The sequence below is a fragment of the Microcebus murinus genome, chromosome 17, assembly GCF_040939455.1.
Source record: "Microcebus murinus isolate Inina chromosome 17, M.murinus_Inina_mat1.0, whole genome shotgun sequence".
Classification (NCBI taxonomy): domain Eukaryota; kingdom Metazoa; phylum Chordata; class Mammalia; order Primates; family Cheirogaleidae; genus Microcebus; species Microcebus murinus.
In genome coordinates this window covers 21,808,920-21,835,393 of record NC_134120.1, presented here as the reverse complement: position 1 = coordinate 21,835,393, position 26,474 = coordinate 21,808,920, and the positions used below count along the sequence as shown (strand labels likewise).

The 26,474-nt window shown below is 35.9% G+C and overlaps 1 protein-coding gene across 3 annotated transcripts in view; it reads left to right on the top strand.

Annotated features, from left to right (window-relative positions):
• SMAD4 (SMAD family member 4) overlaps window positions 1-26,474 on the top strand; it is an 88,164-nt gene that overhangs the window by 48,955 nt on the left and 12,735 nt on the right. For all 3 annotated transcript variants that reach the window (XM_075993864.1, XM_075993865.1, XM_020282445.2), the window contains 9 exons: window positions 4,574-4,949; window positions 5,704-5,878; window positions 6,314-6,343; window positions 10,293-10,505; window positions 13,351-13,470; window positions 13,566-13,682; window positions 14,957-15,007; window positions 23,391-23,574; window positions 24,730-24,898. In XM_075993864.1, coding sequence (XP_075849979.1) covers window positions 4,701-4,949; window positions 5,704-5,878; window positions 6,314-6,343; window positions 10,293-10,505; window positions 13,351-13,470; window positions 13,566-13,682; window positions 14,957-15,007; window positions 23,391-23,574; window positions 24,730-24,898 — 1,308 coding nt within the window. In that variant the 5' untranslated portion in view covers window positions 4,574-4,700. The remainder of the gene's footprint in view (window positions 1-4,573; window positions 4,950-5,703; window positions 5,879-6,313; window positions 6,344-10,292; window positions 10,506-13,350; window positions 13,471-13,565; window positions 13,683-14,956; window positions 15,008-23,390; window positions 23,575-24,729; window positions 24,899-26,474) is intronic.

Here is a 26,474-nt window from a genome sequence, read left to right as displayed (position 1 = left end):
GGAACTTTTCCTTATGTTTCAGGAACTTGTGGTCATAAGAATACAACAAAGAGAAAGATGAGAAAGCTGTGTTTAAGAAAGCAAGGCCATTTTCATTCATGTTTAAAGAAACTTGAAATTAAAACAACCTTTGAGGCCGGGCGCGGTGGCTCACGCCTGTAATCCTAGCACTCTGGGAGGCCGAGGCGGGTGGATTGCTCGAGGTCAGGAGTTCAAAACCAGCCTGAACAAGAGCGAGACCCCGTCTCTACTATAAATAGAAAGAAAATTAATTGGCCAACTAATACATACAGAAAAAATTAGCCGGGCATGGTGGCGCATGCCTGTAGTCCCAGCTACTCGGGAGGCTGAGGCAGTAGGATCGCTTGAGCCCAGGAGTGTGAGGTTGCTGTGAGCTAGGCTGCCGCCATGGCACTCACTCTAGCCTGGGCAACAAAGTGAGACTCTGTCTCAAAAAAAAACCAAAAAAACAAAAAAAAAAAACAACCTTTGAGATACCATTAGGCCCCCAAATAACATGAATTTTAGAAATGATGACATCTGATGGTGAGATTGTGGTGAAATATTTACAGTCAGACACTTTAATTACATTATAAATTAATACATATCTTTTGGAATATAGTATCAGAAAACGAGTTCAATAAAAGTGTTTGCACTGTTCAAAATGTATTGTAAAAAAATTCTACAGAATAGCTGTAGTCAATCCACAAACACTTTCGTGGTGTTTCTCAGGAATTGTGCAGGTGCTGGGAATTTCTAAGATGAAAGAGTATTGCTGTTTTCTTGAACTTCTAGACTTTTTGGCAACAGTATGTGACAAATACACAATCAAATAACTATAATGTAATATGTTAAATTGTAATAGAGGTGTGTTCTAAATTTGAGGGAGGGTGCCAGGTAACATTCTAGGAATTGCACAGTAAACCACAAGCAGCTCTTTGGGATCGAGAGGAGACACGAGAGAGTGTGTTAGGGAAAACTCTTGGAGAAATGGAGATATTTAAGTTGCATTTTGAAGGATGGCCAGGACTTTACTGAGTGAATAAAATGGGTCTGGATGTTTTAGGCAAAAGAAATAGCATGAGCAGACATCTGAAAGCACATACAGAGATACATTCATTGGACAACATAGAGCACTTACCGGTTGTAAGAATTGGGCATATAATGATAAATAAGACAAGTACAGTCTCTGTCTCCCTAGAGCTTTCAGTCTAGAAATTAAAATTGTTGTAAGGTTGGCATTCAGAAATTTCAAACTGGTAGTTCTCTTGGGTCAGTTTTGAATTGAAGTTGTGTTTTGTTTGGCACGCACATTGGTTTCTCTCAGTCCCTCTCCTTTCCTTCCTTTCCCCATAAATAAATCACCAACACTAAAAAATGAGATTTCACACTCCAATTTTTAGTTTCTCTTTAAATTGAAGATCTGGCAGCAGCGGGCCAGCATTCTCAAATGCCACTTCTGGAAGTAAGTAGTGGCTACCCACTTTAGATGGGTATGCATTTGTTCCTCAGTATCTTTCTTTACGCTGGGCACATTCTGTTCATTTATGTAACTTGCCTGCCTCCTGTGTGCCTTTGAGTTGTGAGTCCTAGATTAGTGGTTTACTTCTCTCCCTGCCCTCCTACATTTTCCTTGACAATTTTTAATAGAAAATGCATAAAAATGCATAATGTATTTTAGAAAAATCTTCTTTTCCAACAATTAAAATAAACATTTTAATATTCAGACAATAGCTACTTTCTGCTTAACACTATGTGCCAGGCACTTTAATGTAGATTTCTTCCTTTGAGCTCTGTAAGCCTTTTTAATCAGAGTTCAGAGAATTTAAGTAACTTCATTTGTCTGACTACTTGATGTGAAAGCTGGCTTTCTAATCCAGACCTCTGATTCCAAAATCCCCCATGATAATCTTTGTTTATCTGGAAGGTGTATCGTCAACATGTATGCATTTAATGTGAGCGAGTGCTACAAGACATGAAAACCTGCTGCTTTGCATGGGGCTTGTAATAAGTTGAAGAGACAGGCATTTATGTAAAAAGGATAACAATAGAAGTATTAAATACTAAGTGATTGCTATAAATTCTAAGGAGGCTCAAAACTATACCACCAGTGGCAGTGAGAATAGAAAGGAGGTGACAGTGCTGGGCGTAGTGGCTCAGACCTGTAATCCTAGCCCTTTAAGGGGAAGCCGACATGGGAGGATCACTTGAAGTTGGGAATTCCAGACTGGCCTGAGCAAGGGTGAGACCCTGTCTCTATAAAAAATAGAAAAATCATCTGAGCATGGTGGCACACACCTTTAGTCCCAGCTACTCGGGAGGCAGGAGGATCGCTTGAGCCCAGGAGTTTGAGGTTGCAGTGAGCTATGATGATGTCACTGCACTCTAGCTGAGGTGACAGAGTGAGACCCTGTCTCAAAAAAAGAAAAAGAAGGAAAGAAGGGAGGACACAGACAGAAATGACTAAGATAAAGGATCTTGTAACTTTGTGAGGGAGTGGTGTAGTGGAAGAAAGAGAGAGACCAGAGGTGATTTGCTAAACTTTCCAAGGCTGGGTAATTGAGTTGAATTGATGCTTTAACAAATAAAGGTCTTCAGAAGAAGAATAGGTTTGGTAGAAAAATGATGAGTTAGTTTTATTAATTTTGGAAGAGAGTAAAGATTCGAATAAATAGCAAAAGAAAATAAAAGCAAAATAAGCCTGGAATGCAACAACATCAGTGAACAAATAAAATACAATCCAGCATACAAAGTACAGGCTCCAATCCTGTTTTTATCATTTTTCTTCTTAGGCCTTTTTCTATTCCATGTGGGATCTGAGGTTAGAAAAGTTGCTTTAGTTTTCAACGTGTTGAATGGATTCTTCATTAATATTCATTTCAGTATTTTAATTTTTCTGGAAAATAATTTACCTTGTTGCTTTTATAGGTAAAAACTTTTGAGGAATTCAGTGATCTCTTTTTAAATAGTGGCTTTATTGAGATATAATTCAAATAACATAAAATTTACTTTTAAAAAGTGTACATACAATTTAGTGGCTTTTAGTAAAGTACAGAGTTGTGCAACCATCACCACTATCAATTTTAGAACATTTTCATTACCCCCAAAGAAACCCTACATTCATTAGCAGTCATTCCTTATTCTCTTTTCCCTCAGCCTCTGGCAACAATGATCTACTTTTTGTCTCTATGGATTTGTCTATACTGGATTTTTCATATAAATGGGATCATAATACAAGATGTGACCTTTTGTGACTGGTTTCTTTCACTTTGCATATGTTTCTAGGTGTATCCCTGTTGTAGCATGTTGTCAGTACTAAATTTTTTTTATGGCTGAATAATTTTTTCCTGTTTGGAATTTCATTTTATTTGTACATTCGTTAATTGATAGCGATTGGGTTGTATCTACTTTTTGGCTGTTATGAACAATGCTGCTAAAACATTCACGTATGAGTTTTTGTGTGAACATAGGATTTCATTTCTCTTGGGTAGCATTGTGAAGAGTGGAATTGCTAGGTCATATGGTAACTATTTAATATCTTGTACAATTGTCAAACTGTTTTCTGGAAGTGGCTGTGCCATTTTGTAATCCGACCAGGAATGTGTAGGGGTTCCAGTTTCTCTCCTTCCTCTCCCATACTTACTGTCATTTTGATTTATCGAACTCAGTAGGTATTAAGTGGTATATCATTGTGGGTTTTATTTGTTTTGTTTGTTTTTATGAGACAGGGTCTTTCTTTGTTACCCAGGCTAGAGTGCAGTGGCATCATCATAGCTCACTGAAGCCTCAAACTTCTGGGCTCAAGTGATCTTCCTGCCTCAGTCTCCCAAATAGATGGAACTACAGGTACACACCACTAGACCCAGCTAATTTTAAAAGTTTTTGTAGAGATGGGAGTCTATGTTGCTCAGATTGGTCTTGAACTCCTGGCCTCAAGCGATGCTCTTGCCTTGGCCTCCCAAAGTGCTGGGATTACAGGCATGAGCTACCATGCTGGCCTTATTGTGGTTTTGATTTGCATTTCCCTAGTGACTAATGTTGAGCATCTTTGTGTGCCTGTTGGCTATGATCTTTGGAGAAATGTCTGTTAGAATTCTTTTGTCCATTTCTAAATTGGGTTGTCTTTTTGTTATTGTCAGTAGTCTCTTAACTGAGGTGGGTGTTAACTGCCAACTAGCATTTTGTAGCAGATGATGGTGAGTTTTTCATAATATATATTAGTGATAGATTTTTAGGTTTAATTAGTTGTTAATAAAGAATATTTTATAAAGTGTGCATCCTTATAAGTAATCTTTTAAAAAGTCCTACTAAGATTTTACTTTAAAGTGACTTGTACAGTCAGTAAGACTTGATTGAGCATGCCTCCATAATAATGAGAAGACCTAACTTTAATATTTTTGGAATGTCAAAAATGGCAATGTTTTAATTAAGTACTTTTAAACTCTAAGCATCAAATTTTAATTATGTATACTGAGTCTTTGACTTAACTGGAGCAATTTTGTCTTTTCCCAAATAATTGAATCTACTTTGTGAAATGTGTTCTTATATCTTTGTTTCTTTTTTTTTTTTTTAGGTTATCCTGAATACATGTCTAACAGTCGTCCCTGCATCGTTAGCCATTGTTTTTCACTGCCTCTGAAAGATAAAAGTTGCTCCAGAAATTGGAGATATATTTGATTTAAAAGAAAAAACTTGAACAAATGGACAATATGTCTATTACGAACACACCAACAAGTAATGATGCCTGTCTGAGCATTGTGCATAGTTTGATGTGCCATAGACAAGGTGGAGAGAGTGAAACATTTGCAAAAAGAGCAATTGAAAGTTTGGTAAAGAAGCTGAAGGAGAAAAAAGATGAATTGGATTCCTTAATAACAGCTATAACTACAAATGGAGCTCATCCTAGTAAATGTGTTACCATACAGAGAACATTGGATGGAAGGCTTCAGGTTAGTTTTATACTAGAGTTTTTCTATGTCTTCCGTGGTGGCAGATTTTAAAAAATTGTTTCCTTTTTAAGTTATTATAGGATAATTTAATGCGTGCTCCATCTCTTCAGATACTGTGCATCCTGTACCAATATGCATTGTGGGAATATGTGGAAGAATATCCAAAAGATATGTCTTAAAAGTTTTTTAATGTTCTGACTCAAAAAAAAGTTCAATGAAGAAAGTTTGGAAAATAAAAATAAAAAGCAGAAGAAAACCCACACTCTGAGAGAACTACCTTTAGCACTTTGGTATTCATTCTTGTAGCTGTTTTTCTTTTTTGGTATTGTATGAACATTTAAACATCTGAATTGTACTTATTCCTTTTATAATTTAGAAATCCGATATCATGTTGCATTGATATCAAATGTTTCAATGGTCATATTTTTCATGTAGAACTACATAATACATTTCCTGTGCTTAAAAGAAACTTACAGAAATCTTATGTCATTAGATTCTAAAATTTCATTTCTAAATTTTAGGCATAGTTTCTACAACAAATTCTTTTTGCATTTTTAAAACCTGAGCACAGGCCTTAAAGTCATACCTAGGTTTAATTCTAGCTCTGATGTGTGCCATGGCCAAGTTAGTTATTTTAAGCTTTAATTTTCTCATTTATGAAATGGGGATTATAATACTTTGTAGGATTGTGAATATTAAATGAGTTTCTTACATAATGTCTGACATGTAACTGATGCTCCTTTATTTTTCCTAGGTTGCTGGTCGGAAAGGATTTCCTCATGTGATTTATGCTCGTCTCTGGAGGTGGCCTGATCTTCATAAAAATGAACTAAAACATGTTAAATACTGTCAGTATGCCTTTGACTTAAAATGTGATAGTGTCTGTGTGAATCCATATCACTATGAACGAGTTGTATCACCTGGAATTGGTAAGTAAACTATGCTTAGGTCCTTAGAATCATAAAAGGAAAAAAGATCTCAGTAGCATTTTAATTTTTCTAAGTGAAATTATAAATTTGGAGATAGCCCAGGACTTCAAATAAGGTTAAAGAATCAGACATTTTTAATATAAGTATTTAAATTTGAACTTGGGAAAAAACTTGTATTTTGACTGCTAAAACTGAGTAGTATATAGTCAATATTTTGACCATTTGGAACATTGTTTTTGAAAAATAAGATAGAAAACATTATGGATTTGAATAGTTTATATTTTAGATGGTATTTGTGCTATTTCTCCTTAATCGAAATAGTTCATGAAGTTTTGTAATTTCTGGCTTAAATTTGCATTCTGTAATTTTAAATATAATAGAAAATATTGTCATGGTAATGATTGTTTCATTTTTTTTCCCCTTTAAAAAATTAAGATCTCTCAGGATTAACACTGCAGAATAATGGTAGGTAATCTTACAACTTTCTCTGTTTTCTTTTATCCTATCCTCCCTATTTATTTTTGTTGACCTAGAATTAGTTTGTGTGAGTGCTAGTAACATTAATAAGAAAAAAACCTTGCTGCTTTGGAAATGTGGATTTTGGGGGGTCATGCATCAGCATTTAAAACTGGGAGGCCGAGCCTGGGAGGATCGCTTCAGGCCAGGAGTTTGAGTTTGCAATGAGCTATAATCAACACCACTACACTTTAGCCTTGGGTGACGGAGTGAGACCCTGTCTCAAAAAACCTAAAAACCCCTGGATTTAAATAGGCTATTGGGGACCAGACAGGTGCCTTGTAATGCTATTACTTTGGGAGGCTGAGGCAGGAGTATCAGTTGAGCTCAGGAATTCAAGACCAGTCTGGGCAACATAGCAAGACCCTGTTTTCTACAAAAAATTTAAAAAGTAGCTGGGCATGATGACTCATGTCTGTAGCCCAGCTACTCAGGAGACTGAGCCCAGAAATTCAAGGCTACAGTGAGCTGTGATCACGCCTCTGCACTCTAGCTTGCCTTATAGAGTGAGACCCTATCTCTAAAAAAAATAAATAGGCCGTTGGCTTTTTGGATTTGAACTGCAATTTATGAACTGAAATATACTTAGAAATATGATAGAGGAGTGTACCAAAAACATAAAAAAAAGGTAGAATATTTTGAATTACTAAAAACTGGCTATTTTGAAGAAAATCTCACAGAGCCAATTTTTAAAATCGGTATTAAGTACCCATAATGTTTGGTAATTTGGAATCATGTATAACATGTCCTTTAATAATACTAGTACTGTAATTTTTAAGAATGATATTGTTGAGAATGACTTAAAATTACATTAGTATTTTTTTCAATCTTACTGCATTTCGAGTAAATAAGGCTACTTTAAAGTATACACCCATCACAGCTAATCTAATTCCATTTTAAAGACAACATGTTTTGAGGTGAGAAAATGAAACACAAGTGGGGGGGGTGTTTTTGGTTTTTAGTGTAATATTTGAGAACAGAGTTTTATTAAATCTTTAGCTCTATTACATAGAACTTGTTAATCACTAAAATTTCTGTAAGAACTAGTTCATTTGCAGAGAAACTCTGATAAAGAACCTCTGTTATATAACTTGGAAAGGTGTACTATTGTTTTGGAGGGAAATTAGCTTAGCACCTAAAGTTGCAGAATTTTAGAGGTGGGTCAAAAATATGTGATCTTAAACAAAATTTAGGAAGAGCACGCACGTCTACTTGTTTTTATTCTTCACTTTTCTTAAATGTCACTAATAACGGATGACACCAGTGCCTTGTGGTACTTGTTAATTATTAGATTTCTGAGAAGTGTGGGTTAATAGGAGCTGCTGTGGTCTGGGCAGGGTAGCTTTAAGATGGGGTAAAGCTCTTCCTCTTTGCTTCATGGACATTGATATCACATCACTTTTTTTTGGAAAGTAAACACCCTTCACACCTTCACCATTCTCAGTCCATGTTTTTGGAGAATTAAAGCATTAATTTTGGAGAATTAAAGCTCAGTGGATATTAGGGGTTGGGAGACTGTAATGATAACTGTATGAGAATCTCGCTACAGAGGTAGGGCATGGTGGCTTATGTCTGTAATCCTAGCACTTTGGGAGGTGGAAGTTCGAGGATGGCTTGAGGCCAGGAGTTTGAGACCAACCTGAGCAACATAGTGAGACTCTGGTCTCTACCAAAAATAGAAAAATTAGCCAAGCATGGTGGCATGCACCTGTAGTCCCAGCTACTCAAAAGTCTGAGGTAAGGTAGGAAGATTGCTTGAGCCCTGGAGTTTGAGGCTGCGGTGAGCTACGATGATGCCGCCGCATCTAGCCCAGGCAAGAGAGCAAGACCCTGTCTCAAAGAAAAAAAAATTTCCCTGGGGGGGGGTGTGAGGGGGTCCAGATTCTGAATGCTTGTCACATACCTCCTTATCCTAAAATTACTGCTGTTCTGAACACTTGTTATTGATGGGATTGTATGGGTTGGTAGCCTTTCTTTAGTGACTCTAGGGCTGTGTTCAGCCTTGTGGATCCCCCTAGTGGTGGTTATGTAAAGACTGTTTGCAGTGGCTTATTTCCTCAGAAAATAGCAGATGTTTCTCATAGCTTTCTAGATTTGGACAAAGAAATAATATAAGACCAGGTCACTGGAAGTTAAGAAAATGGAAAAGTGCCTTCACTTTTGAGTTGAGGTCTTATGGTAATAATCATTCGCAGCCTGTTTCATCTCTTTCGTGAAACTTTCCTTGACCACATTGACATGTGTATATTCATTTTAACAAATATTTAATGAGCATGTATTGCCTGGTAGTGTGTTAGGTTCCAGAGATGCTAAGATCATAAGGTATTTTTTCTTCACTCTAGGGAGCTCATGATCTAGTGAAGGAGAGAAAAATAAGAGAGTGATAGTACCATTTGACCAGTGCTGTGGCCTGCCTGCTAGTGTTGATAAAGAACACAGACCTAGGGTAGGCCCAGTGGCTTCAGCTTTTTTGTCACCTATAGAGAGTACATTTTATTTTACTCCTGGTAGAATATTTTAATATATATAGTAATACATTATTCTCTCTCTATAGATATAACTAAAAATATAAATCAATAATAATAGCTAACACTGAGTACTTGTTGTGTCCACACTTTACTAGATGGAGACACTGGTGCCTGGAGAGGTCAAGGGACTTGCCCAAGATTAGACAGCTAGGAGGAGCTGGAGTAATGTGTGCTGTTAGATATTTAAACAGTAGAAAAATAATACAGGACTGTAAGCTCTACCAAGGCAGGGATATTTGTTTTGTTTATTGATATATCCCATGTACTAGAACAGTACCTAGAGCATAGGTTATAGTTATAACCTATAGTTATAGGTACTTAAATACTTTTTCAATAAATGAATTTATTGAATGTTAGACCATGAAGAGAAGTACTTAACAGTTTGGTGTCTTTTTCTGGACTTGTTTTTTTGAATAGGCAGTAGATGGTCCATAAATCAAAATGCTATAAAAAGGTATACAGTGAAAAGAAGTGCTCCTACCCCTGTCCCCATTCCCCACTACCTCAGGTAATCACTTTTATTAGTTTCTGGTGTTTGCTTCCAGGGTGTCTTTATGCAAAAAATACACGTATTATTTTCCTCCTTTCTTACACAAAAAGCATACTGTGCACACTGTTTTGTACTCTGTATTTTTACTTAGAGTATTTTTTTTTACCATGCCTATGGTCGCAGTGTACAGTGTTTCATAACTTGCTTTTTTTCTCTTGGCAAAGATCTGTCCTTGTAGATACCTTCAGTTTTACCTAACAAACATATATATTAGGTTATTTGATTAAAGAGTCTTGTAGACCAATAGAAGTCCCAAACTTGTATTTGAGAAGTTTGGCTAATATATTAAAGTGAGAAAAATTTAAATCATAACTATTTAAAAGCAAAGTACAGCTGGTACTTGGAGATGTCATGATTGCCTATTAAGCTGAAGAGTCAACTGAAAAGCAGAAGCAATGAGTATCAAGTTCACCAGGTATATCCTGAAATCAGCTAGCAATGCCAATATATTGGTTAAAAGATCCCAGTCACTATAACAACAAAAAACCTAAAGTGTCCGGGAATTAGAGGTGTTGGTATTTTTCCAGCCTTTTGGTTTTTACCTTTTTCATGTTATATATTTAGGTGATTATTATTCTAGGTTTGTTAGCCATTGGAATATAGTCTAGCTTCAAATGTGAGAGTCAGATTGATAAAATACACCTGTTGCTATTGTCTCTAAGAAATTGGCTTTTGCTGATAAAGTAGTAAACTTTTAAAATAATATGAAAAAAGTCTGAATTGGAGTTATTTATACTGTAGTTGATTTTAGGCCTTATGAGATTTTTTTCTGGGAATAGAAACTTATAAAAATTTAAAATATGTTTAATTTTCTATATAGCTCCACCAAGTATGTTGGTAAAGGATGAATATGTTCATGACTTTGAGGGACAGCCATCGTTATCCACTGAAGGACATTCAATTCAAACCATCCAGCATCCACCAAGTAATCGTGCATCGACAGAGACATACAGCACCCCAGCTCTGTTAGCCCCATCTGAGTCTAATGCTACCAGCAACGCCAACTTTCCCAACATTCCTGTGGCTTCCACAAGTGAGTTCTAGAATCAGATGTAGTCAGCAAGTCGAATTTTCCCAATCATTGCATATTTGTGTGTAGTCACTTGGAGGAAAACTCCAAGTAAGTAAAAATTAAGAGTGCTATGATATCTTTGGGTTGGTCCTAGGAAAAATGATGTTTGTAATTTATTTAAAGGTTCTTATGTTGATATACAGTCACTTGGAGTTTAATGTCTTTGATTTTAATACCGATTTACATTAGTGATCTAATTTGTACTTTACTATTACATGCAGAGGAAGCTTGAGTTTTCAGATAGATTTTAGAGAAATATTTAAGGTATTGAAAAGTAGTTAGATGTTTAGTAATATAAAGATTAGTGTTACCAGATTTATAACCTTTTAATCCAGTGTCCTTATTTTGCTTTATCTAGGAGAATATTACATTGTAGTAGTCATCTCATTTTCTCATTGTGGGATCTTGATAAACTTTTATAACATACCCTTCAAGATTGACATTAAGTCTTTTAGTCAATTTTGATATAAAGCTAAATTCTACATCTCACTTGAAAAAATTAGTTTGTTTTAAAAAAAAAGAAAGTCTGTTTCAAAAGGGTTCTTCTTCTCTGGCATGTCATAGGAATTAGAAGGCCTAATAAGGTTTAGGTTTTTTGGAGCCTGATCAATATGACCTGGTTCAGTTAGTACTGCTGTTTATTTTCACAGCCACCAAAGGGTGGACAGTTTGCTGCTGGGCCAGTGGAGTGGTTTTTTTCTTCATATCACAGTGTTGTCTTGGTATGTGTATGGTGTTAGTTGTACATAGTTGCTAAGGGAATTATATCTAAATCCACATCAATAGATTTTTGATAGATCTGGACTCATAGTGTCTTAGTTGCTACCAAAGGGACCATTATTTTATTTACTGTAATATTAGATCAGATTCATTGTAAGAATTTTATCTTTGGAATAAATGGGGACTGATTGCTATAATTGTGAATTTTCAAGTATACCCAATTTCCCCTTCTTTAATACATTTCACTACTTCAAAGCAATGTCTTTTTGGTTCGCTATGTAAGAGATGATAATCTGTCACCATGGACAGCATATTCTAAGTGGGTCATATAGGTTAAGCACTGGGAAGTCTGGACCCTTAAATCACTTGGAGCTACTGTCTGCTTTTTATTTAACAATTTGGAATATGGTTGACATACAATGGGTAGTGATGGAAAATGAAAATACATTACAGCCACTTGAGCATAAATTAGTGCTAGAGTACAGGTACCTACCTCCATATTATCTGGAGATTGAATTTTCTATGCCTTTACTATGTCACTTTACTAAAGAGACTTCATTTTGGCTGTTCTGTTCCCTGGGGCTGAGTCCTATTCAAAGACCAGAAAAAGTGATATGAATGAAATGCAGCTAATTTTGTGTCACTATATTTCAGGTAGATATTTACAATTGAATAGTAAATACTATAAATTTCAACTTATGGCAAAATGGTTCCTTAGATCTCAAAAAGTGTTTTGATAGAATTAAATGAAAGGAAAGAAGTTGGACTAAAATATAAGAATTGGAAGGCTGTTTTCCATGAGCTAATTTAGTTGTATCATTTATCTTAAGCACTGGGAACTATGTAATAGAAATATCCAATACAGATTACTGGGCCACTTTACAATTTATGTTTATTTGGTACCTGAATATCTTCAAAGTTTCTTTTTAAATATCTGTAAGTTAAAATCATTTCATTTCTCCTGTGAGTGATAGTTTTTTTTGTGTGTGTTATCTGAGAATATGTAGAATTGTTAAGCAAAAATGTAATTAACCTGTAAAGATAACTTGCAGAATTCTGGGGGATGAGTAGGAAGGGAGGTTGCTAAAAACATTATCTTTACAAATAAACAGTTTTGGGAGTACTGAAATTTTCTCTTTAGCTTTTGGTTTTACAATCTTAGCTTTAAGGAAATGTGATACGTAGAGAAAGTATTCCTTTTCTGAGATACTTTGAGCAATGGTGACATTTACTCTCTTCCGTCTAATTATACTTCCATTTAGTTGAGGAAAGAATGAGGTGATGCTAGTGACAAATATTTGTGAAATTTAGTGCTTTTCAAATGGGATAAACAATTGACTAACTGCTTGCTTTAAGAAATCAAGCTTTTTCCACTAAAAAAAAAAGATGCCTTAAAAATGTAGGGAAAGTAAGCAGTATCACAGAATGGTTATTTTGAACAGAAGCCAGAGAGAGCAACTGATGTGTAAATCTGGGAATATGTTGTTCTTGAAACGATTTCAAAGTAGACTGATAGGTGTTTTTTCATTTATTCTTAACCACTAAATGCTATATTGATTGGATAGTGGAGCTGGATCTTTTTAACTTCACCTTCCCCATCACATCCTATTTAATATATCTTTCTGTTCTGCTTTTCTTTTATCAAATCCTAGCATTCTACCATTACCAGTACACCAGTGCTGATAATGATTAGCTTTCCAGTTTGCAACATTACCTTGAACCTGGATTTTTGAGGTCCTAATCAGAAAGGTCCATAGAGAGCTGGATGGAGTGGCTAGTGGTGAACTGATGTGCTTCTGAAGTTATGATAGATTAGACATATATTAGAACTTTGCTTGCATTTGAAGAAATAGGCCACTAAAATTAGCTAAACATTACTTAAAATGGAAAAATTTTGAGTTTCTTCAAGTTAAGGTTTGCCTTTATAAATGACTAGGTTTTTTATTTGATGGGTAAAAAGTGGAACTCACCCATGGCCTATCTTTATAGTTGTGGAGTATCAGATATAATTGGTCCTTCATTTATTATTTAAATCATAGGATTGGATCTATATATGTGCCATGTTAATGTCTTCTTGTTCCTCTAGGTCAGCCTGCTAGTATACTAGCAGGCAGCCATAGTGAAGGACTGTTGCAGATAGCATCAGGGCCTCAGCCAGGACAGCAGCAGAATGGATTTACTGGTCAGCCAGCTACTTACCATCATAGTATGTGCATGCTTTTTAAAATCTTTTAAATAGTTGAGAAAAAAATAGGCAGCCTTTGTAAAAGCAAATTAATCCATGTGGGCCTTAATTTTTAGACAGCACTACCACCTGGACTGGAAGTAGGACTGCACCATACACACCTAATTTGCCTCACCACCAAAACGGCCATCTTCAGCACCACCCGCCTATGCCGCCCCATCCCGGACATTACTGTAAGCTCTTGTTTTTGTTGTAAGGGCTTTTTCTTTTGTAGGACTTTGTTTTCTATTTTTTAAAAAAACATTTTACATCTTTTATTCATCCTACAATTTTGTCTCATTAAGTAATTAGTGCTTTTCAGTATTTTTTTATAAATGGTATTTATTTTTCATAATTGTGTTCTCATACCTTCTTTAGAGGAGTGATATTTACTAAATACATTTATTTCTCTGCTGCTAATGTTTCATTAACACCACATTGATTTCCATTCATTTGTTTGCTTTGTATGTATTCTTAGATCTCATGTGTATCTTGTGTATCCACCCATAGTGGATTGAAGCCCCTTGAGTGCTAATAAGTTCTCAAGGTTTCCCTCACCTTAGCATTCATTGCACCATAGATACTCTGTGCAGGCATGATTGGGAGGGATACCCTGTAGACAGCCTGTAGTTTCAGACAGAATAGGAACACTGTTCATTTGGCTTAGTAAAATTAAGAGTATAAATCTTTCATATATATAAAATCACTTTCCTCTCAAGATTAATAGTAACACCCAAGAATACTTAAAATACAGAAAAGTATAAATAATAAAATTACTCAGAATCCTACCATCCAGAGAAATCCACTTTTAATATTTTGTCGTTTTCCTTCCAGTCATGTAAATGGGTATATATAAATTAGGGGGGGCTTCATACTATATGTATATTGTATATATCTTAAGAGAATATACTTTTTAATGGCTGCCAGGGTCAGCATAGGGGTTAAGAGTGCTGAGTTTGGGGCTTTAGCTGTGTGACCATTGGCAAGTTATTTAACCTCAAGGGGTGTTGTGAGAAGTAAATGTAGTAATGTCTTAATACACAATAAGCTTTAAATTTTGTTAACTACTATTCCATTATATAAACATCCTTAATTTAAAAAGCACTTGTTTTTAGAATATACCTAAAGTTAAAATTATTATACATTAAAAATTATACTGTATTATGTGTTACACGAATAATTTCTTTATAATCTGCATTAAATATTGCATGTACAACCATTTGTAAATTGCTTAATTGCACTTGGCACATAGGGCTATGTTATTAAATATCCACAAAAGTAATTTAAGAGTATTTGTTTATTACACTTAAAAGCTTAGTTTACATTACTTTATAAGTTCTTAGATATTGTATAAGTTTGTTCTAAACAAATATAACTATCATACCTTAGGAGTTAAGGTCTATTAAAAGGTTTAGCATTGGAAAACTTTTAATAAATAAAAATGGGGTTTTTATTGTCGTTTCTTTAGGGCCAGTTCACAATGAACTTGCATTCCAGCCTCCCATTTCCAATCATCCTGGTAAGTGTATTTCAAAATTGACTTCCTATATTTGGATTTTCTTCATGGTGACTGAAACATATATATATATATACATTTTAATATAATTGCAGGGTAACTTAATTTCTAAGTTAAGGACAATATTATGACATGAGTTAATCAGCAGTTTAAGAGTAGTTGATAATGGTCACATTTTAGCTGAATGCATAGCTCTTTTAGAGATAGTTAAAAATCAAATATAAAGTATGGAAATGCTGGCTTCAGCATTGACTAAATAATCAGCAGAATAGGCTAGGCACTGGTGGCTCATGCCTGTAATCCTTGCACTCTGGGAGGCTGAGGTGGGCAGATTGCTCGAGGTCCGGAGTTTGAAACCAGCCTGAGCAAGAGTGAGACCCCGTCTCTACTATAAATAGAAAGAACTTCATTGGCCAACTAATATATATAGAAAAAATTAGCCGGGCATGGTGGCGCATGCCTGTAATCCCAGCTACTCGGGAGGCTGAGGCAGGATTGCTTGAGCCCAGGAGTTTGAGGTTGCTGTGAGCTAGGCTGAAGCCATGGCACTCACTCTAGCCTGGGCAACAAAGCGAGACTCTGTCTCAAAAAAAAAAAAAAAAAAAAATCAGCAGAATAAAACTGGCTTTCAAAATAGGACAACTATAAAACTAGAGCTTAAGAAGCCAGGGAAAGCTGGGCACGGTGGCTCACACCTGTAATTCTAGCACTCTGAGAGGCGGGAGGATTACCCAAAGTCAGGAGTTTGAAACTAGCCTGAGCTAGCCTTGAGCAAGACCCTGTCTCTACTAAAAATAGAAAGAAATTAATTTGCCAACTACAAATATATAGAAAAAATTAGCTGGGCGGTGGCGCATGCCTGCAGTCCCAGCTACTTGGGATGCTGAGGCAGGAGAATCGCTTGAGCCCAGGAGTTTGAGGTTTCTGTGAGCTAGGCTGACACCACGGCACTCTAGCCAGGGCAACAGAGAAAGACTCTGTCTCAAAAAAAAAAAAAAAAAAAAAAAAAGGCCAGGGAAGAATTTTAGGTAGATGTTGAGAAGAAAAGTAATTCACTGTATTTGTCTTGGAAGATAGATTTAGGTATCCCTGGTTGACTAGAATTTAGAAACTATTGATGAAATTGTGTTAAAAAGAGTAAATAGCTAAGTAGCTTTTGAAGTTTGTACATAATTTTGAAACTACAGGAAACATTTGAAAATAAAATACCGAAGGTCCCTTACAACACAAACATAGGATTTTGAATTTTTCCCTTTACCCCTTCATATCTGTTTTTCTTAGCTTAAAAAGACGCAAACATACTATTTTAGCTCATCATCTTAGTTTTTTTGTAACCATAAAATTCATTTTTCCTAATTAAAAAATTTTATGAAGAATTTCAAACATAATCAAAATAGTATAGGAAATCCCCCCATTGCACCCATTCCTCAGTTTCAGCTATTACAAACTAATGGCCAGTCTTGTTACATTCATATCTTCCCCCTTTCTCCCATCTGTATTATTTTAAAGCAAATTCATATAATTGCTTTATTTGTAAATATATTAATATTCTCAATAAGGATTTAAAAAAATATAGTGCCCATGATGATTAATTTACCGGGTAACTTACAGTTCTCAAGTAGATCTACATAATTTCCTTCGTGTACGTAGTGTTCCATTATTTCTTGTGTTGGTTCCCAGTTTTCTTATAGCTATTTAAAAAAAGTTGAGGGGAAGATCTTTGTGTTTATAACTTTTCTCATATTTCAATCTCAAAAATTTGCAGAATTTCTAGACCACATTGCTCTCTAGTGGCAGCATGAGAGTAGGAGAACCAGTTTTACCGTGCTCACTAGCAGTAGATGTGAAGTTTAATAAACTTGCTGATTTATGAGGCAAATAATATTTGTTTTGGTTAGGAGAAAGTGCTCGTGGGGCAGAAGCATTTTTTTAGTTATACATATTTACAAGTTAAATTTCCTCTTTGATGGATTTTCCATGTATGTTATATATTGTGATTTTGACATTTTTTGTGGGTCATGCCTTTTCATAAACATTTTATTGAGAAATGTAATATACAGAGAAATGTATAATGCCAGTGTACAGCCTAATTTCACTAAAGCTAACACCTGTGTACCTACCACCCAGATTGAGGAATAGAAGCTTGCAGCACTCTCAAAACCCTCGTGCTCCATATCTTAGTCAAAACCTTTTCCTCTGTTCTTCCTAGAGGTACCACTATCCTGCTTTTTATAGATGTCATTTTTTTCTTTTGGCTTTTTTAAAGTGATGCATACATTCCTAAACAGTCTCATATAGTAGTTTGGTTTTACATGTTTTTGAAATTATATGAAGGGAATCGTTATATCAGGATCTTAATTTGCATGTGAATATATTGCGATAAGAGGGGGAAAACTTAGTCTGAAGACTGAGAATTTTTGCTGGCTCTCCTTGAGAGTCAGTAGTGCGGCTCCTGGCAACTTAGGGGTCTCAGTGTTCATACAGCCTAGTGGGAGAAGGTCTGCAGGAACAAGGGTAATCAAGGCTCTGAAGACCGACTTTCCCTGGATGGAATCCTGGGGTGATGGCATTTAGTCAGTCTTTTGTACTCATTTTTGAATTCTGCAATTGCCTTTGGCCTCTTGATAGATTTACTTCATTCTTGTGGTAGAACTGATATTTAGGCCCAACAGCTACTTGTGGTTAGGGAATAGCATTGACTAGGTGAGGATATGTATATGTAACAGCATGCATTGGCATTAAAGCCTCTTCTTTTATTGCTGCTCAGTATTTGTTTTAAAATTTGACCCTACTTATGTTATTTATCTGCTCAAGAAATTGCATTAATTCCCCTACTCATTGCTTGGACATAGGATAAAGTCCAAATTCCTTAGCTAGACAGAAAAGCGTGTCTAGTCCTGGTCTTTGGGTACTTCTCTGGCCTTTTTTTTTTATTCTTGAGACAGAGCTAGAGTACCATAGTATCTGTCTAGCTCACAACCTCAAATTCCTTGGCTCAAGCAATCCTTCTGCCTCAGCCTCCTGAGTAGTTGGGACTACAGGTGGTACATACCACCACATCCAGCTAATTTTTTTTTCTTATTTTTAGTAGAGATGGGGTCTCATTCTTGCTCAGGCTGCTCTGGAACTCCTGACCTCAAGCGATGGTCCCACCTTTGCCTGCCAGAGTGCTAGGATTACAGGCATGAACCACCATGCCTGGCCTCTAGCCTTATCTCTTGATGCTTTAACCATCCTGAACTACTTACCTAAGATTGCTAGGTATATCATCCGTATATCATCCTTCCATATTTTTTTAAATGCCATTCTTTTCAACAAATTACCCCAAAACTTAGCAAGTTAACAATTTACGATTTCACTTAGTTTCTGTGGGTGGGGATATGGAAGTGGCTTACTTGGGTGGTTCTGGCTTAGGGTCTCGTAAGGTTGCATTGAAGTTTTTAGCTGGGGTTTCCATCATCTGAAGGCTTTTCTAGGGGCTGAAGGATTCACTTTCAGGGTGGATTACCTGGCAAGTCAGGATTATTGTTGGCAGGAAGCTCTGGTTACTCTCTGTATGGACTTTTTAGAGCTGCTTGAGTGTCTTCATAACATGATAGCTAACGAGTGATCAGGAGAGACACAGAGCCTCCCTCAGTGGTCTTTTAACACGTAGCCTCCTAAGTCACATTATCATTTCTATAAAATCCTGTGTCATGTGAGGGGGGACTGCATAAGGATGTGAATATCAGGAGGTAAGAATCATTGGAGGCCATCTGGAATGCTGGGAACCATGCACACCTGCCCTCCCAAGTGTGGCAAACTCTTAAGATCCGTCTGAAGCATACCACTGTGTGGAAGCCTCATCTCTTGTCTCCTGCTACCTAGTATTTTCTGATCATACTAAATTACAAGTTACTAGTTTATATGTCTGCTATACTTGCTTAATGAACAAATAGAAAAGAAAGCAAAATGGAAAATATTTGTATAGGTATATGGTCAATGAAACCGCTCAAGGTCTGATGATGAAATGCTAAACTCTACCACAGACCTAGAACCATTTGAATAGGAAATATGCATACCTGAGTCTTTTATATATGTAAACATCATCACAATATTAATATATAGTAAATCTAGTTTGAGACATTATTTTTGAATGTAGTTACATACATGTTTCAGGAAATGGGTGATGTAGGTTGTGGAAATGAAAATAATATTGGTCATTACCTTGGTGTTAAAGATTTCAGACAGGCAATGTGCTTGGTGATTTCCATGCTTTGACTTTGATAACAAAGTTGAAAAAAACCTTTTCATCTTACAAACCTTTTTGGAAAAGGTTATTTCGTTTTCACGGACATACTTTGTTTTTGCTTTTTCTTAAAGTTGAGATATAGTCATCAAATTAAATGTTGCTTGCAGATTAAAGTGTCTTTGAAGTTGTTTTGTGTTCAGATTCACAAATGGATTGGATATCCACAAATTTCCAAGTTCAGGTGCACTTTAGAGCAATCCTCCATTCAAGAGAGTACCTTTGTCTGTTCATAAAAGATTCTTTTTTTTTTGAGACAGAGTCTCACTTTGTTGCCCAGGCTAGAGTGAGTGCCGTGGCGTCAGCCTAGCTCACAGCAACCTCAAACTCCTGGGCTCAAGCGATCCTCCTGCCTCAGCCTCCCGAGTAGCTGGGACTACAGGCATGCGCCACCATGCCCGGCTAATTTTTTCTATATATCAGTTGGCCAATTAATTTCTTTCTATTTATAGTAGAGACGGGGTCTCGCTCTTGCTCAGGCTGGTTTTGAACTCCTGACCTTGAGCAATCCGCCCGCCTCGGCCTCCCAAGAGCTAGGATTACAGGCGTGAGCCACAGCGCCCGGCCCATAAAAGATTCTTATTCAGGCATCTCATTCAGATTTGAATAGTAAAAGGAATAATTCATAATTTTTAGGTACTTTATTTTTTACTTTTTCTTGAATAACTTTATTCTAAAAATTAAAGATAATGCCTTGAAGACTTCAAATTTATAATTAAGCAATATTTGATGATAAAACTGTATTTAGCTAAATTCTTATATTATAAAAAGAAAAACTTTTAATGTTGTTAACTCAGTCTTTTAAAAACCTTTTCTCGGCCGGGTGCTGTGGCTCACGCCTGTAATCCTAGCTCTTGGGAGGCCGAGGCGGGCGGATTGCTCAAGGTCAGGAGTTTAAAACCAGCCTGAGCAAGAGCGAGACCCCGTCTCTACTATAAATAGAAAGAAATTAATTGGCCAACTGATATATATATAAAAAATTAGCCGGGCATGGTGGCGCATGCCTGTAGTCCCAGCTACTCGGGAGGCTGAGGCAGAAGGATCACTCAAGCCCAGGAGTCTGAGGTTGGTGTGAGCTAGGCTGACGCCACGGCACTCACTCTAGCCTGGGCAACAAAGCGAGACTCTGTCTCAAAAAAAAAAAAAAAAAAAAAAAAAAACCTTTTCTCTGGCCAGTGATGAACATCCCACAGGCTTAGGGCTTTATGAGACTGGCTTAAACTTCACTAATTTAGGAGCAAAAACTAAAAATATCAAAGTTCTCACATCTCTCTTTCAAATGAGTTGGGGCATTCAGAAAGCCCAGGCTGTACTAATTCTAGATTTCTTCTGTTGAAGCTAGTTTTGAGAAGCTGCAGTGTTGTCATTTATATGGCATTTGGTCCTTGGGGGCAAAAAAAGAGCAAAGAGGTATCCAGAAAGGTTTAATAGGTGTTTGATATTACTCTCTCCTGTTTTAAAAATAAGAAGATTCCCTTCTTACTGTTCAGCATATTGAGAGTAGCGTAGAAGTGTTTTTCACATAGTATTTTGTATCCCAACACTGCCAAATTTTCTGGGACCCACTTAGATCTCCCTCTGTCCCTTTCTGTCTTCATAAATAGTAACCTGCCTCCTCTTGCTTTCCTAGGTTTTTTTTCATCCCTGGTCTATGGTGCAACTCTGATGTCTCTTAAAACTTTTTCCCAATACGAGTAGGTCAACTCAAACTAAACCTGCATCAGAGATGCAGCTCTATATAACCAATGTTGTTGTGTTCTATGGTGTCTGAAATATTAAACAAACAAAAGAAATCCTTAGGTGTCTGGGAAGTAATAAGGTTTAAGTGCAATTGCAAATGTTGTAATTCATGATGATGAAAGTATATTTTTCTTAAATATGGAGGCTATAAAACCTCCCCTTAGCCCTGAATTGACTCTTCTCGGAAGAAAGGTTGCTTACCATTGCACTTTACTTTTGAATAGTGTCCTTTAGTACGAACTGGGAAGTGCATGTACTTGGAACCTCATCTTTTTACCTAATGTTACAAATATTCTTAACATCAGGGCATTTTAAAGTGCTATTATTTTGGTGCCACCAAACCATCGAGTAATTGTCTTGTCTTAGACAGTCTCTTTAGTTTTAGCTTCAGCCAGTATACCTACCAGTTGTTTGCTGAAGCTTCTTGTCCGTAGCATAAGGTGATATCTTCAATAAAGAATTTTACTATAGAAAGTAACTTAATACTTCAAAACTGGTTTTTTAAGAAGATGCTTTTGTATATCACTAGTTTTTATGTTCTAGTCATAACTAAATACATTTAAAGGAATGTTTATGTTTATGATGAGTTGATCAGATTGACATAGCGTAATAACATTCAAAATTTTTAATTTTTTGAATCGCCCTATCTTCATGTGCTTTGTTTTATTAACTTGTCATCAGAATGTACTTTAAGCTTGATGGCGTTTATTTTAGAGACAGGGTCTTGCTCTGTCACCCAGGCTGGAGTGTAGCAGTGTGATCATAGCTCACTGTAGCCTTGAAGTCCTGGGTTCAGGTGATCCTCCCACCTCAGCCTCCTGAGTAGCTAGGACTACAGGTGCAAGCCATCACTCCTAGCTTATGTTTTAAAAAATTCTTTGTAGAGACAGGGTCTTGCTGTGTTGCCCAGCTGGTCTTGAACTCCCAGCCCCAAGTGATCCTTATCAAAGCCCTGGGATAATAGGCATGAGCCACCACACCGTCTGTTTTAACGTCATACTTCATTTAGTTTGAAAAGATCTGGGTTTTTTGTTTTTTTTTTGTCGTCATTCTAAGTAATGTCTGATTGTTGAAAATTTTATTGCTTCAAATTCTAGCATAAAGCTCATAAATAGCATGTTGAGATATGGATAAATTTGCAGACAAAATTGTGCTCCTCTCCTTTTCATGATAGCACTGGCCTTGTTTGTTTCTTAAAAAACGTCAAACCCATTTCGACTCTAGGGTCTTCGCTTTTGTTTTCCTCTCTGAAGTGTTCTTTCTAGTCTTCACATAGATACAAGGCTTTTCAAGTGTTACTTTTTCAGATAGGATGTGCCCCACCATCCAGTCTGTAGTGTTCTTCCTAATTATCTACTGTACCTTGTTTTATTTTATTCACATTGTCATTATCTGAGTTATCTTATTCATTTGTTTGTCTGCCCCTACACCTCTCTGAGGACAGAGAATGTAGCTGTTTTATTTCTTGCTGTGTATACAGTGCCTAGAATGATCCCTAGATATATCTGTTAAATGAGTTACAAAAGGAAAACCAAATAATTTTATATTTTATATATATATATATGGGCTCGATGTAATAATTATATTCAAATGAATATTAAAAGTACTTGATCAACCGTATTTGCAAACCAAACCAAGTTAATGCCTCTTTTCTCCCCAGTCATCTTAAATTATTTTAAATCAAGTGAATATACTAAACACATCTTCAAAGTTAAAATTGTAGTTAACACGAACTGATTTCACAAAAAATATCTGTTGCTATGGCATGCATACACACACACACACAGATGGGACAAATGACCTTTCACTCAAGAGACAATTGAGAATCTCTTTGTTCAACAACTGTGTAGTTAGAGTATGATTAACTTTGACTTAGGGCCTGGGATAGCTGACTTGCTTATGCACTTTCTCTTGCTTGGGAATCTATAAAAATAAGCCCTGGATTGATGTCATTGAAGAACAAATCCATGGAATACATCTTAGAGTCAGTGTGTTTTAAAAAAAAAAAATCAAAGTTCAGACCACATGGAGAATATGTGAACAGAACATGAAACAGTGTAAAATTATTTCAGATTCTGATTACTTCTGTTTTTTAAATTCAGTTGACTTGATCCTTTGAGGTACGAATCAAATGCCAGATTTTAAAAATGACTTTTAGAGTTTGAAGAATAGTGCTAGGTACAGAAGGCATGGAAATTCCTACTTTTTAATGCATCATTTTATTTTCATCTAAGACTTTGGGTACTTTTCATTTCCCTCTTCTCCTCCCTTCACCCCTTCTTTTAGGAAAAGCTTTGTCTTGATGAAAGTCTTAACATCTTTCTCTCATGGGTGGATGTTCTTTCTCATTTCCCATAGCTCCTGAGTATTGGTGTTCCATTGCTTACTTTGAAATGGATGTTCAGGTAGGAGAGACATTTAAGGTTCCTTCAAGCTGCCCTATCGTTACTGTTGATGGATATGTGGACCCTTCAGGAGGAGATCGCTTTTGCTTGGGTCAACTCTCCAATGTCCACAGGACAGAAGCCATTGAGAGAGCAAGGTATTGATTATGTAGTCAGATAGTTATTTTGGAAATTAAGCATAGTACATTGTCTTTTATTCAAGGTTATATTTTTAATATACATTATAAAAGTTCTTAAATGTAAATAAAGAAATAAAGGTCATCTTGAAAATTCAGTATTTATAAGTATTTCATTTTAATTGTAGATGTTTAATATATAATGATAAAAGATGGCCTTTTTGGGGGGGACGGGCGCGGTGGCTCTCGCCTGTAATCCTAGCACTCTGGGAGGCCGAGGTGGGCGGATTGCTCAAGATCAGGAATTTGAAACCAGCCTGAGCAAGAGTGAGACCCTGTCTCTACTATAAATAGAAAGAAATTAATTGGCCAACTAAAAATACATAGAAAAAAATTAGCAGTTCCAGCTACTTGGGAGGCTGAGGCAGGAGGATCGCTTGAGCCCAGGAGTTTGAGGTTGCTGTGAGCTAGGCTGACGCCATGGCACTCTAGCCAGGGCAACAGAGTGAGACTCTGTCTCAAAAAAAAAATAGATGGCCTTTTTAAAGACTTGTGGCCCCAAGGCCACAGGTTACCCTTTGACAATTAATTTACATTTTCTCTGATCATGTATTATTTGTACAAATCTACTGAAAGGAAATAAAGTGAGAGCTATATTTCTGAAAGCATTATTTATAATGTTGAAAATTGATAAAAGGGAAATGGTTAATTATAATAAACTGATTTTTTAATGTCATTAAAATGTTCATAGTTTATATAATGGAAATGCTTAAGATGAAATATTACAGGAAAACAATTGTAGATACTGTATGATCTCACCTCTTTAAGGACATGTGTATGTAAGCATATAATCTTGGCCCTATCACTTGCTGTGTGACTTTGGCAAATTACTCTTTAAGCCAGTGCTGGCTAATAGAATTTTCTGTGATTAAATGATTTGTATCTGTACGATACAGTTCAGTAGCCACATGTCACTGTTGAACACTTAAAATATGGCTTGTGTAATTGAATTTTTAATTGTTTTAATTTAAATAGCCACATGTTGCTAGTGGCTATCAATTTGGACAGTGTAGCTATAAGCCTTAGTACCTACCTTATTGAGTTGTGAGGGTTAAATGAGAATTCAGTTTTAAAATACTTATCAAGATGAAATGTAATTCATTTTTTCTTCCTAAGGTTGCACATAGGCAAAGGTGTGCAGTTGGAATGTAAAGGTGAAGGTGACGTTTGGGTCAGGTGCCTTAGTGACCACGCGGTCTTTGTACAGAGTTACTACTTAGACAGAGAAGCTGGGCGTGCACCTGGAGATGCTGTTCATAAGATCTACCCCAGTGCATATATAAAGGTTAGTTGCAATTTTATTTGAATATTTTAGATTTGGAGAGCTCCATTTGTTTAAAGAGTTGACATCAAAGTGGGAGGAATAGAAAAATGTCTTATATTATTAAGTAAATTATCAGAAATTATATTTGTTTTGAGCAAAAAATATTTTCTGGGGATATTTATTGACATAATCAGTTATCTAGTTTTGTGGTTGGCTTCATGCCCTAGTGGTTTTTGTTTTTTTATTTCAGGATATTATGGGGGTACAAATGTTTAGGTTACGTATATTGCCCTCACCCCGTCCCCGTCAGAGCTTCATGCTTATCCATCCCCCAGAGGGTGCGCATCACACTCATTATGTATGTGTATACCCATCCTCCTCCTCTCCCCTTCCATCTGCCCAGTACCCAGTGAATGTTATTCCTATGTGTGCACTTTGGTGCTGATTAGTTAAAACCGATTTGACATTGAGTACATATGGTGCTTATTTTTTCATTCTTGGAATACTTCACTTAGTAGAATGCGTACTCTAGTGTTTTATTAGCAAATTTGTTAAATGTTTTAAAGTGAGTGAAACCTCCAAACTTGCATTCGTTTGACTGAAATTTGTAAAAATCAGACTCTGGAATTTCATCCTGGCTGATCTTTATGATTTTATGGAATAGAATTCTAAAATTAGTAGCTTCTCAAATTAAGAACCTTAAAAAACTGAAATTTTTTTCACTAATTGTGTATTCAAATCATTTCAATTTTCCTCTATAAAATACACTATTTTTGAAAGAGGTAGCTGTAATTAGACAGCCTACATATATTTTTAATTTTAGATTTCTCAGTCATCCTAAATATCTTCATTGTCAGCTATTATAAATTAGTAGTATTAACTATACCTCATCACTTATTGCCAGAAAGTTGCTTAGGATACAAATAATATAGCTATATAGTATCTACAAAAATGGCATATGCTTGATTGCCTTACAGCAGCAAACCCATCATCTCATTTTCAGTTATAGTTCAGTTGAAGGATTTTTTTAAAAATTTTGAAATTTTTTCAAACATACTAGGTATAAAGAAAACAGTAAGACTCTCATGGAAATAGCTAATCCATAATGTCTTCTGAAAAACGTAAGCACAGTGCTGTTTATTATTACACCTAACAATTAATAGTAATTCCTTGTTAAATTTTTTGACAACAGAGCATCAGTTATAGCTTTGGTCTGTTAGAATAGAACAAAATATTAAATTATATTTATTGATAGGATAATCATGGTATAGAAAAGCTGGTTATTAAACAATATAGTATGATCCCATTTTTGTTAAATAATGTCATGGGTATTTGTTTACATGTATCTATAAGTCTAGAATGGTATGTACAATGTCTCACTAGGAATTGTCTTTGGGAGGTAGAAATCATTTATATTTTGCAATTTTGGCACAAGGAACTTTTGTATTTGGTTACTTGTACTTTGTTATTTTATAATGACATTGAATTTCCTTATATGCTTTGTAGACCATTTTGTATTTGTTGGCAGGTTTATTTCAGGAGAATTAATTCATTTTAATTTTCTCTTCCTGTCATCACTTCTCCCTATAGAGCAATT